The sequence below is a fragment of the Haemorhous mexicanus genome, chromosome 2 (assembly GCF_027477595.1).
Source record: "Haemorhous mexicanus isolate bHaeMex1 chromosome 2, bHaeMex1.pri, whole genome shotgun sequence".
Classification (NCBI taxonomy): domain Eukaryota; kingdom Metazoa; phylum Chordata; class Aves; order Passeriformes; family Fringillidae; genus Haemorhous; species Haemorhous mexicanus.
In genome coordinates, this window is record NC_082342.1 from 83,612,425 (window position 1) to 83,625,267 (window position 12,843).

Below are 12,843 nucleotides of genomic sequence, written 5' to 3' on the forward strand. Positions count from 1 at the left end.
TAGACTAAGACTTCTCTAAACAATTGAAGGAAATCTCTGTCACAGGATGTGCTGATCATGGGGACCCCAACATCTTCTGGAAGGGCAACATATGGGATGAATGGTGGAAGGTTTCTGAACAGTGTTTGGGATAAAGATTTCATACTGGTACTGGATGGGTGAACTGGTGTTGACACACTCGGATCTGCAACTCACTTCCAAGGAAGAACTGGTTGAAGAGGTGATTCCGAAGATAGTCTTGGCTGTTGACAGCCATGAAATAAATGGCTGCTGTTTAGGATCCTGCAGGAAATGAAGAAAAAGATTAGCAGGGCATAGATCCTGGACACCAGGCTAGTGGATGTCAGTGTATTCTTTATTTGTGCAAGGTGCTCCACTTGCATTGGGACAACTTCAGGTATTAGTGCAGGCTGGGGGATAAATGGATTGAAAGCAGCCATGCTGAGGAGGATTTGGGGATGCTGCTGGATGAAAGGCTTAGTAGGAGCCAATAGTGTTGTGGGCTGCATCAAAAACAGAATGGCCAGCAGGTGAGGAAGGTGATGCTGTCTCTCTACTCCTCTCTGATGAGATCCACCTGAAATGGCATCAGCCTCACAGACTTCTATGATAAATTGACAGGATCTGTGGTCTAAAGGAGAGCAGTGAGTGTCATTTACCTTGACTGTAACAAGTCTTTTGGCATGATCTCAGCCAACAAGATAAAAAGCCATTTGAATGGTCAGACTCAGTGGGCCATGGTTAATGGGTTGTAATCTGCTTGGAGGTCACCAAGGGACTGCAAGGGTCTGTATTGCAACCAGTCATGTTCAGCAACTGAATCAGTACCTAGAGGCAGCAGTGGGACTGCACAGTCCTTAGATCTACAGAGGACAGAATTGGAGAAAGTGCTCAATGCAGTCAAGGGCAATGCTGCCACCCAGTGGGACCTGGGCAAGCAAGAGGAATGGGATAACGGGAACTTTGTAAAACTGACCAAAGCCAATATCTGTCTTGTAGACACAGTGTTTGATGTGGCCTGAGTTTTGAGTAGCAGGATCTAATGACCTCCCTCTATCTGCAGACTACACCGCTGCTAACAGAGCACAGGGCACTGGTAGCAACTTTTGGTGCCAGGGCATGCTGCTGACTCAGTCATGTTCTGCTGGTGTGTCTGCCCACACCTCCAAGTCCTTCTCCATAGAGCTGCTCCCTAGCCAGTCAGGTCGCAACATATCTTTGCAATGGGTTCATCCTTCCTAAGTGTTTGACTTAAAAATTTGTATTGAGTTTCATGAAGTTTTCATTAGCCCCTTCCTCTTGTCTGCCTAGGCGCCCCTGATGGCAGCCCTGCTCTCGAGTGTTTCACCCAGTTTTGTGCCATCTGTAAACTCGATGAGAGTATGCTGTCACCTCTTCCAGGACTTGGTCCTGGTAAAATGTCAAACACTTCGGGAGCAATCAGACCCTGGGTCACTATCAAATACAGTCCAAAGAGCAGAAGATAAAGCAGATACAAGAAGAAGCTTAACTAGTAAGAACTGTCCACATGGGAAATCTTACTGGGTTTCTTTGCATTTATGCATAATTCATTTGCATTTATGAATGACAATGTGTGAAGCACTATTTGGTTGCTCTATTTCCTAATGTGGCAAATATGACTCTGATTTTGTTCTTAAAGGCAGTGTGGGGAAAGTTAGAGCAAGTTGTATAAGGAGACCCAATAATTTCCAAGACAGCTCTGCAAATTACCACATGTTCTTACAGACTCCAGGTAGCCAGTAATTTTCATGATAAGGAAGTATGTTGTGGTTATTTGCTATGAGAGTATATTGATGCAAGATAGTGTTTGAACTCTTCTGCTAACTGTGATTTTTGATTTTTTTCTTTTTACATTAAAAACTAGCAAAATATTTTACAAAATGCCTGGGGTTTAATGCATCATGCTTCTAAAGGAAGTCTTTGGCTCATCAGCTCCACTAAGACTTTCCTTGCATTCTTTTGAGGTTGCATGGGACTGCAAAAGGTAAGCTTTGAAAGAGGACAGTTTTCACTTGCCTTTTCCATTCCCATGTACTTCTCTGTTGGCTGGACAGGAGATTAGATGAGAATTTAATGCATTTTATGAAAGCTGAGAACCAAAAACTGTTTTGTCCAGCTCAATTTGGCTTAGTCTGAGGTCACTGCAGACTGTTACTGACTACTGCTGCCTGTGGCTGGACCTTCTATTGCCACACTGCTGCAAGTTCTCTGGTCACCCCCTCTTCTGCACAAGAAGCAATACCTATCTACCTGATTTATAAAAATGTAAAGAATCTCCTTGCTGTTTTGGTATGGATGGTGTGGTTAGCAGTGATGGAGGTAATGAGTCTTCTGCTTGAGACAGTTGCTTTTTCCACAGAAGAGGAGAGCTTTATGTAGGTTTGAACAGAGTCCTCAAACATATAAGCTACCTCATGTTTACAAGAGTTATGCTTGTTGTTATTGTTCCTTCCTTGCAGGAATCATTTTAAGGTTCACTTTGTAGAGCCCTTGCTGCCCAGTGGATGTCCCTTAGATTAATGGCAGTTGAAGGGATTGGAGGCTATGACAGTGAATATTCATGTATTTTTCAGGAAAACAGACATTAGTCTTCACAGGATATACATCTTCATGGGCAGCTGATCAGAGAAAGACTTCAGCAAGGCAGGTCTGCAGAGGGTGACTTTTCATTTTCTAGATCTGATTGATTAGAGAATGCCATCACTTCCATTTTAGCAAGAGGGAGAATTAAGGGCTGTGAGTCCTATGGCTAAGGGTGGCATAGCCAAGTTGTTAGGGCTGGGACTCTCAAGTTAAACACCATGCTGAGAGGCAGAATTGAAACCATGGGATTAAATCAGAGTACTTAAGTTAGTCAGACTCAAGGCTGGCATGGGGAACTTCAAGCATAATGTTTTGAAGGATCAGGCAGGAAACAAATGCTTTAGCTGCCCTCTAGTCTCCTGGAAAACCACCTTCATTTCCAGGAGAACAGAAGTGACATGTGCCAGATGTACGCGAGACTTTGCATTAGTAAATTAACAGGGCTATAACACTCAGGCTTGTGCTGCCTTCTTTAATTGCCTGACATGCACACAGAATGCCAAATTATGTTCTCTAAAGGAAACTGAATGCAGATTATGCTTTGCAGCTCTTTGCACTATTGGTTAGCTGGTACATATCATGCTGAACATCAGGAACTCACTCCACAAGAGGTGAAGGGGCTGCTACTTGTGTAGTTCAGGTGCATGCCAGCAAAAGTCTGCAAAGTTGTGACAGTGGGGTAAGCTGTTGACCTTTTTCTAGCATTGTGCCTTGGACTTGTCACTCTTCTTTCTGAGACCTCATTTACAGTAGCTTTTGAATTGGAAGTAATTCCAATTCAAGGACTGTGGCTGCTTTCATCTTCTATGTCCTCACATAGGGACAAACAAACCTTTAAAAAAAGGGATAATTCACCACCACTATGTCACGTGGGTGTAGTACAGCAATGCAGACATAGTTACTGTGAATGCACAGACACATACATGTATACTGGGAACTGAGTAGTTAAGGATAAAGCTACACTAAATAGGTGTGGTGTAAAGCACAATGTGACCCACTGCAGGAGTGAATTGACTGGGATCTTTTCCCTGCAGTTCCATTGAATGGTGATTTGTTCTTGGCTGTTTTAGGAGCAAAGAAACTAAGTAAGATGGGAAGTAGTCAATGTAATGTCATTAGTTAATCCCCATGTCCCTCTTCACACCCTGAACCTCCACCCTCAATCCCCCAAACCTAAAGCAAAAAGGTCCTGGGTTTATTGCAGTGTTTATTAGGTTCAGTTATGATATCCATTGCTAGAGGAGGGATGAAGGCAAATGGAAACTTCTGACAAGTTCTTCTACCATCTTCTCTCTTTGCCTGTTTCTACCTGCTAGCCTTGCTAGGCTGTTGGCTGTTGAGCTGCAGAAAGAAGGTTTGCTCTATTAAAGTATTGGTTTGATTTCAATCCCCATCTGCTTTTTGGCACTCTGTGTCCCATCTTCCCCTCCACCCCTGCCTTTTCCCTCATTTCTAGTAAAAGTAACATGATCACTACATGGTAAATATCTTATCCTCATTCCTTGTTAATTTTCTCTGATATCTTGACGTCCTGTGTTTGTCATCCTACCTATCAGAGAACAGGCAGCCAGATTTCCTTGGGATTCTCTTGGCTTCACATCATCAGTTGGTTACACATGGTGCTAATAATGCAAAGGTTGTGGGGTCTATCCCTGTATAGACCATTAATTTAAGGGTTGAACTCAATGATCCTTGTGGATCCCTTCCAACTGGGAATATTCTATGATTTCTATGATCTTCCTCAGTTGCGCATACCATGGTGAGTTGCAGGTGAAGGCAGCTAAGACCCTGTAGCTCCATTCTGTGAGAAGTCTGCTGCAGTTTATGGGATAAGCATTAGTTCATATAACCCTTCCTCTGACCCTCTGTTTTTTCCTGAATAGAGAAACCATAATAGTGGCAATGCATTATCTGCTGGTTTCTCTATTGCAGATAAGCAGCCTGGAGTGCTCTGGTTTGTTTAGACTTAGCATCTGCTTGCCCTCTCCTTTCAGGGTGGTTTCCACCAGAAATGTTTTGATACTAATGTAATCTGGAATCAAGAACGGAGAGACTTGTGTAGACCCTTGTGAGGGATTTTGGACAGGTCATTTACCACTGTGACAAAGAGGTTTATTCCTCTTTTGCTCATCTGTACAGTGACAAAAGAGCTAACGATTAGATTGAGTTTGTTGTGGAGGTATTGATTAGCATCCTGCCCCTGGAACACCCTTTGCTAGAACTGTAGATAGCAGCTATAGATTTTCTCCAAGGCTGCATGTAAATCCTACACTGCCACAAGCAGTATGATGTATACTTGAAGGATTTTTGATGACCAGTAGCCTGGTCTGCTTTGATGGTGTCTCACCTCTGTCCCTGGAGACACATGGTAAATGATGTTTTCAGACCCAGACTCCAGTGAAGACAGTCTTTCTCTGGTTTTAGCAATAGTGACATTTAAAGAATTTAAATAATTGTCTTACCAAAGGTCAGTTGCTAATCACAAGGGGTTAAGACAGAGCACTGGATTTGCTTTTCTCCATTTGGAAAAGTCTTTTTGAGATGTTTCTCCTGTTCTCAATAAAGACAGTATTTGCTGATACACATTTGCTGAGAGTGGTCTGGGTTCACCAGAGTGTTCCAGCTGCTCTGCAAATGCAAACCAGCTGCAGGTCTGGCTTAACTCAAGCCAGGTTTGTGACTGGTTTGCATCACTGGAGCAATGTAAAGTACCTGAAGCATGCCAGCTAATCTGGCCTATTGGTGAACCATTATAAATGACTTGTTTTTCTTCTTGTCCTTTGCATGTAACTTTATTTATAGTCAAAGCCCATGGAAATTGCATAGATTGTATCACTAAGACAAACTTTGTGTTCTAAGCTAAAGTCTATAAAATTAGAGTGTTGTTTAAGCCAGAACTTTTTCCTCTTAAATGAAATAAATTTATCAAATTACACACTGTTCCTTTGCACTTCTCTGTTACGGATTTCTTTTAAGATGCTTCTTCTTATTATTATATCAAATAATGATAAGACTGAGACCTAAAAGAGTAGGCTTTATAAGGTTTATTTTGTGAAAGGTGTGCCCAGTTTTTATTTTAAATGCATTGAATTTTTTCTAGTTTATTGAGAATGTATGCAATATAGTGAATAATAGCTACCTACCTTCAATAGTATGATGACTGTTCAAAATATGCCATAAATATTAATCACCAATTACATTAGTCCATATGTAATCATTTTTTCATAACCACCTCTTTCTCTGAGGCTGTTATAGTGTTGAGTGTGTGATGTGTGTGTTTTAAACACTGTAATACAACAGAAGAATGATAAAAGTGTCATTTCAGCTACGCTGATCTACGCTTTTTTCAGAACCGATAATTTTTGCTCTTCATCTAGAAATATTTCTGCATAGTGAATATGGTATTAATTAAAATAAAACCCACTTTCTGGATAAGCATATTGGCATTCAAATCAGAAATTGTATTTCTCTGATCAGCTGTATATTGAAAGAAAGCATGTCAGAATTTGCAAAGTTTTTCTAGACTTTGAGGCAAAACGCCGAAGAATTAATTACTGCCTCATATTAATTAAGATAACAATGCAAAGCCCTTCATTAGAAGCATAGGAAAAGTTCTTCCTTGGTCCTTGGAGAGAATATTATATGCAAGCCCTGTTGTGTGGGTTGCAAGGTGTCACTGGAATTTATATGCATTACTTGTCTAATTGCAGTAAATGTAGCATGTCCAGATAGGTTTAAAAGTTGGATGGCTGTTTGTTACTTGCTGGAAATCACTTGAAACCTTGCTACTCAGAGGCAGCTGTTCACAGGTCCTTCACCTCTCCCCAGAGATAGCTGGAAGACTCTGTTGTTGGACCCTGTCTTTTATGGCAGAAGCAGTAAACATGACAGGTTGTTTGGGAGCCATCTGTTTTAAAATGGTTGCTGCTTTGTATGCAGTAATGAACTTGAGATCAGTTTTCTGTCTGTCTTCAATAGTAACAGCCTTGTTTGGTGTCACAACAGGTGGAAGTTGATGGGATGAAACTAAATGTGACCAGCGAGTGGAACCTGGCTTCACCCTTGTTGTCTGTCACCATTGATGGCACTCAGAGGACCATCCAGGTAATCTCACCAAAGCCTCTTTGGGCATACAAATAATACTGAAACGTGGGGTCTAAACCTGCTGCATCACACAAATGATGTGATGTTGTACAAACAGCAGAATGTTTCTACTTTGAGACAAATTCGCTCCACTAAAGCTCTAGATGTACTCCAAGTTACCTAGAGTTTTGAGTGACAGAAGTTTACCCCAGCTTATAGGCTGTCTTTTTTTAATGGCTTGTGAGGAGACAGAATGTCTTAATCATGTAAAAAATAAGAAATGCTTTACTGCAAAAAACCAACCGACCAAAAAAACTGATCTGCCCAAAGAAAATGAAAAAACTCCCTCCTAACCTAACCCACAACAAAATCCCACATGGGGACCTGCAGTAAAATTAGTCTCTCCCTCATGTTTGGATTGTGTGATTGTTGCACTTCTGGGCCTTTGCAGTTTGAAAGTCACAGGGCAGCACATCTCCCATGCAACATGCTTTTTTATATACTTATAAGAAATATGATTATTTCCATGATTTGAGAAGATAAACATAGAAAACATTCCAAACTTATGTGGCTCTAAGAAAAGAGGACTGAAAAGCTTTAAGTGGTTGTATTTTCTTTTCTTCTGAACACTTATGTCTTTGAAATCAAGTCCACACACTGGAGAATGCTTTTCTAAATGTAACCTCAGTCAGGATTTATATATTTGTGGACAAATCATTTATTTACAAATATCTATTGATCCTGACAATAATGAAAAACAAATAAAAACTTACTGAAAGTATTTTTCTACATACAACAGTATCTAATTCCTATGCATTTGTCAGTGATACAATGGTCAGATTTCTCATAATTTACAATGAAATGCATGAATTTAGTTTTTCATTTTTACTCCTGGTAAATTACCCAGCTGGAAAATAATATTTTTGCTTTGATTAAATTTAAAAGACTGCAACTTGAAAATAAAAAATTATTGTATCTTTCAAGGTTAGTATTGCCTGAGAATGAAATTTTCATTATGTTCCCAAGTAAATTCTGGACTTCTGTAGATTTTTTGGGAGGTTTATGCAAGCTTCAAGGAGTGTGTATATCTAAAATAATTTTCTATTTTTGGATGTGGCTTTGGTGTGTGTATATCTAAAATAATTTTCTATTTTTAGGTGTGTTTTTCTTTTTTTACTATTTTAATACTGGTCCATTTTGGTGCCATTTTATAAAGTACATTCCTAATTTTGAACAGGAGAAAATACCAGTGTATGAGTCTATAAAACCTGCCTAGGTGAAAAGCATTATGTTTAGAATTGATAACTGTGTTCACAAGACCTCACTGCAAACTAAATTACTATATGAGTGGATATATAACTAACAGTAGTAACACTTTTTAGCTAATAAGAGTTGGATTTGCACATACAATTAGTTATTATATGATCTGAAGAAGCTTTCTTCTAGGAGCTGGGCCAGCAGTAGTGTTACTTGCATACCCTGAGTATGACCAAACCCTATGAAATACTTCACATCTAGCCACAGCAACATGCAATGAGCTGACTCCATGGTATCTAGCCAACAGAATGTGGAATAAGCACATATGTTGTTTCCTTCTCAGATTTTATCTGCCTTTGCTTTTAGCAAAGAAACTCAGTAGCTTGAGAAGTTATTAATCTTTTAGTGTATATATGTAAATTTATGGGAACCTTAAACTTGACCTCTGATAGTCGCTCGCTGGAATCAAAATTGGTTTTTTGGTTATATATTTCTTAGACTTGCCCCACTGCAAGAACCAAATTAGACAAGTGTATTCCTGTAGGTCAATTTTTCTCCAAAAGCAATTGACCCCTGAGTCTTGAAGTATCTTCTTTCTGCAAAACTTAGCCCTAGAGCCATTTAAGCAACAAATATGGATGAATCGAATAATTCCAGCTGTGCTTTATTAATTTTCAGCCTATCTAATTTTTCTTCATAGTTGGTTTCATTCTTCTAAATTTGCTCAACCAAATACAATCTTTGTGAATGTTTTATTCCTTTGAAGGTTGGATTTATGCACCTTTGGCTCAATCCTGCAGTCTGGCCACAATCTAGCAAAGCACTTAAACATAGAAACGGGGAATAAATAATTTTAAAATGTTTTGGTTTGAAATATATTTATGTAATTATAGTGTAGACATTCAAATTTTTTCATGTCTGTTGCGTGTTTAAAAATAAGTAGTTAAGCACACTTCTGTATTTTTACTCCTCTGCAAAAGGCTCAATGAGAATTAGAGCAAAGCAGAGCACCAACTCTGCTGCAGAGTTATGAAGGGCCTTTGAGTTTAAAACCCACATTTTCTAGGACATTTTCTAGAGTATGGGACATGAGTGCCTGAGGAGAAGTATATGCCCTGGTCACAGTCTGTTTAGGGCATACCAGGGCACAAGAAAGATGTGTGGCAGCCCCCCTCCTCCTGCTTTTGTTTCCTGTGTGAGGAAGCCCATCTGTGTGCAGCAGATGGGAGCTGCAGAGTGCCTGGCCAGGTCCCCAGATGAGGGTGGGACCAGAACCCTGGGGTGTACTGCAGGTCCTGTGGCTGCAGCATAAGGGCTCTGAAATCATCATGCTGCTTTGGGTTACTGTGAAATCCATAGGATGATGTAAAAAGGGATGAAGTGGTGAAAACTTGGGATCATTTGGGCAAGAGACTTCTGAGATACAGTTTCCAGGGATAGGGGTGTGGGCAGACCCCCTGGCATTTCTTGTAGTGCTCAGATTTCATCATGGGGGATTTTTTTGTGGCTGTTTTTAGTAGTTTCTTGGTTAATCCCAGTTTCTCAGCATTTTCTCTACTTATGACTAAACTCTACCTCTCATTTGGTGAGGTTGAATTTAACACATCCTGAAGTGTAGGATTTTGTTCACCAAGCAAGTGGCATTTTCTTGTACAGAAATACTTCATCAAAATGGTTTCCTATACTTGTTTCAAAAGATGTTAGTGACTCAGAATTTTACTTATACCTAGCTATTATGAATTTGGACTTTGCTGAAAATCAAAGAACTATAGGAATATAGTTGCAATACACCTTCCTCAGATTTGAAGGGATTGGGTTTTATTTAATTGCAAATGCATGTATAAAATACTAATATCTAAAACAGGATTTGAATATGATATAACCTTTTAGGAAATATTTAGAGTAAAAATAAATGAATGAATGAGAGTCTTAATGATTCCTGTGAAGGGTGAGTGGAAAAGTAGAGGTTAATTTGAATTGTGAAAAAGAAAAACAAGAATTCCAGTGGAAACTGGAAGGGAGAATGGTGGTTCAGTATGGTATCCTGAAAAGTAATGACAGTTGGAAAAAAGACAACAGGCATATTTTGGGACAATATGACATATTTTGGGAGCATTTTTACTTCTCTGTCTCTCCTCCCATATACAAGTAAGCTGTATTTCAGTGAGCTCTGTGCCCACAGAAGTTGTCTATGACCTCTTCTGTCTCCCAGTATGAACTGAGGAGCAGGTGGAAGGAAGGAATAAGCTATCTTTCATCATAGAGTTTGAACATCTTCTATTCCTCATGGGAACTAGAATCTAAGAGTACCTCAAGATAAAGAATCCATGGAGTCCAGCAGATGGACTTGAACCTAACTGCTGCAGCTCTGTCCTTACAAGTCAGGTTGCGTGGGACAACCTTCTGCTGGGACACTGCACAGGAACACCAGGTATCACCAGGGTGAGCAGGTTTCTCAAGAAAAATTGAGTCTAAGAGGAGATCCTCAAAGCAACAAGTGCTTGTGTTTGGGCAAGTTCTCATAAAGCACCGCTGACCATTCAGATTTTGAGGCTGTTCTGTGGCAATGCTACATGGACAAATTTTACAACTGCTTAGTGCTGTTGAATGCTTTGCCTTCATTGATCCCACCATCAAACACTCAACTCATCCTTAAATACCTTTTATTTGCAGATAGTTCCCTGTAGCAAAAGGATGCTGAGCCAGAACCATAGAGTGGTTTAGTTTGAATTATTTGTCACCATCTTTGCCTATGCTTTTGTAACCCTTAGTTCCATCACATGCACCCAGCCTTCTCACTGCCAACTGCTGGGCCCACAGCTCTGCTATCTTGCTGTTATGAAACCTTCTACCCCATAGAGGTAGTGTAGGCATTCTGCCTGGACCCTGGAAAACTTTTTGTGGCTTTTGGCACCTTCAGCAAAGCAATTTTACAATAGCATTGGTGATACCTCCTTTTTTGTGTTTCCTGGCTTTCAGAGAATTGGTCTCTGATGAAGCTCTGCAGGATGTAGTGAGAGCTCAACTGGACAGGATCCTGAGCAGTTCAGTATCACTTTGACAACAGCCTTGCAGTGAACAGGGAATATGGCTACCTGATTTCCAGAGGTCCCTTCCAGCATAACTGTTCTGTGTCTGTTGGGCATCCCAAACTCTACAGTAAAGAGGTCTTTATCAGTCACAGCAAGGTGTAATTAAGAGAGTAATGGAGCTGCTAAACAAGAACATGATCCTGTAAAGCTGAAATCATCAGTCTCAAGCTTCAAGTGTTTTTGTGAATGAAATAGATGAAGATTTATCAGGGGAGCTTTCTCTGCTTAGTGTTAAAGGGAATTCGGTGGTGGCATCACTTATTTTTTCATTTAATTTATTTATTGCATCAACAATTGCAGCAGGAGTAGTATATTCTGCATCCTGGGGTATGACAAATATAAGTGCTTCTCTGATACAATGTTTCTTTAGATTATTATTTTGGTCTATAATAACAGAAGAAATGAGAATGCTGTAGGTTATGAAGTCTTTGTTCCAGGGAAATATCTGACAGGAGAACAAAGCCGTTGCCCAAGTATTCATTTCCTACGACTCTTTAGAGACTTTTTTCTTATGTGTAATTTTTTTACTTTTGTGAGAAAAATTACCTTTTTTTCATTTTGCTGTTTTGAGATCTCAGATGTAATCTGTGATAATGATATGATACATTATATAGGTTTTCAATCTAAAGTACCATTACCTCAGAACATTCATTTTCTTAACCCCTGAAAATTATTTTGGGAGAGTTTAGTGAGCAGTGTTCATGACTGCTTGACAGTCCTTTTTTTTTTTGTGCTGTGCAATTACTGCACATACTCTGCTGTTGTCTTTTAACCATGACTTCAAAATTACTCTTGCTAGGTTGTCTCCAGAAGAGGGACTCTGAACAATCTGCAGACATTTGGTTAATAGCTGTACTTTTGGGCAGAGAAAAGCCAATGTGAGCCCCAGCACTGAATTCCTGATGGCCCACACTGATTAACTTGTAGCTCACTCCATGGCTTTTTTTCATCCTGTTCCAGTTAGGACTAACCTAGCCAAATCTGGTACAAATTTCTTTTCCGTGGTTCAAATGGAGAATATGTGAAGGGAAGGGGAAAATTAAAAGGGAATAAAAGCTCATGAAACTACAGCAGAATAACTAAAAGCTCACAACCTTTACCACTACCTTTACCAATTATTTAATGAAAATGAATATATTTTCTTTTTTTCATTCAGGAAGGAAATGAGTAATCAACTGATATGTTAAATGAATCCCTGTCTTTCTCAAGATGTTAATCAAATAACATTCATTGTCATGGTATCTTATGCCATGTTTTTTTCCTCTTGGAGCTATCCATTTTCAAGACAAACAATATTAGGATGAGTAACTATAAGGATTCTGTATGTGTCCAAGGAACAAAGCATTGTATGCAGTTGCTGACAGACTCATAGTTTTATGACATCTAAACACTGAAAGATGAGAAATGGTTCTCTTGAACATGGTAACACATTCAGAGAGCAAAGGGCAAGGAAGAGGAGGGGCATAAGAGTGAAAAAGGGCTATGGATCCTGTCAGGAATTTTTCTCAGGGCAGTCACAGACATTATCAGATCTAGAATCATATGGCAGCATTTTGATGGCAAGATTCCCCCCGTTATAGGACCAAGATGTGTCATGGCATGCCAAAACAAGGGTAAAGCTTCCAGAAGTTCTAGTCACATTGTGATTTAATGTTGTAACAGCAAAAATTTAGAAGACTAAAATTTAGAGAAGACTAAATGCCTAATTATTGTAATGTTGTAAATCTCAGGTTGAAGTAAATGTCCTTTAGATGAATTCTTTACTAACATCAAATAAACAGTATTTCCTGTGGAGGGTTTTTTTGGT

The 12,843-nt window shown here is 39.6% G+C and overlaps 1 protein-coding gene across 2 annotated transcripts in view; it reads left to right on the forward strand.

The window, feature by feature from the left end:
* The window catches only part of PCCA (propionyl-CoA carboxylase subunit alpha), a 272,824-nt gene that overhangs the window by 195,561 nt on the left and 64,420 nt on the right, over window positions 1-12,843 (forward strand). For both annotated transcript variants that reach the window (XM_059839289.1, XM_059839290.1), the window contains one exon: window positions 6,610-6,708. In XM_059839289.1, the coding sequence (XP_059695272.1) occupies window positions 6,610-6,708 (99 nt within the window). The remainder of the gene's footprint in view (window positions 1-6,609; window positions 6,709-12,843) is intronic.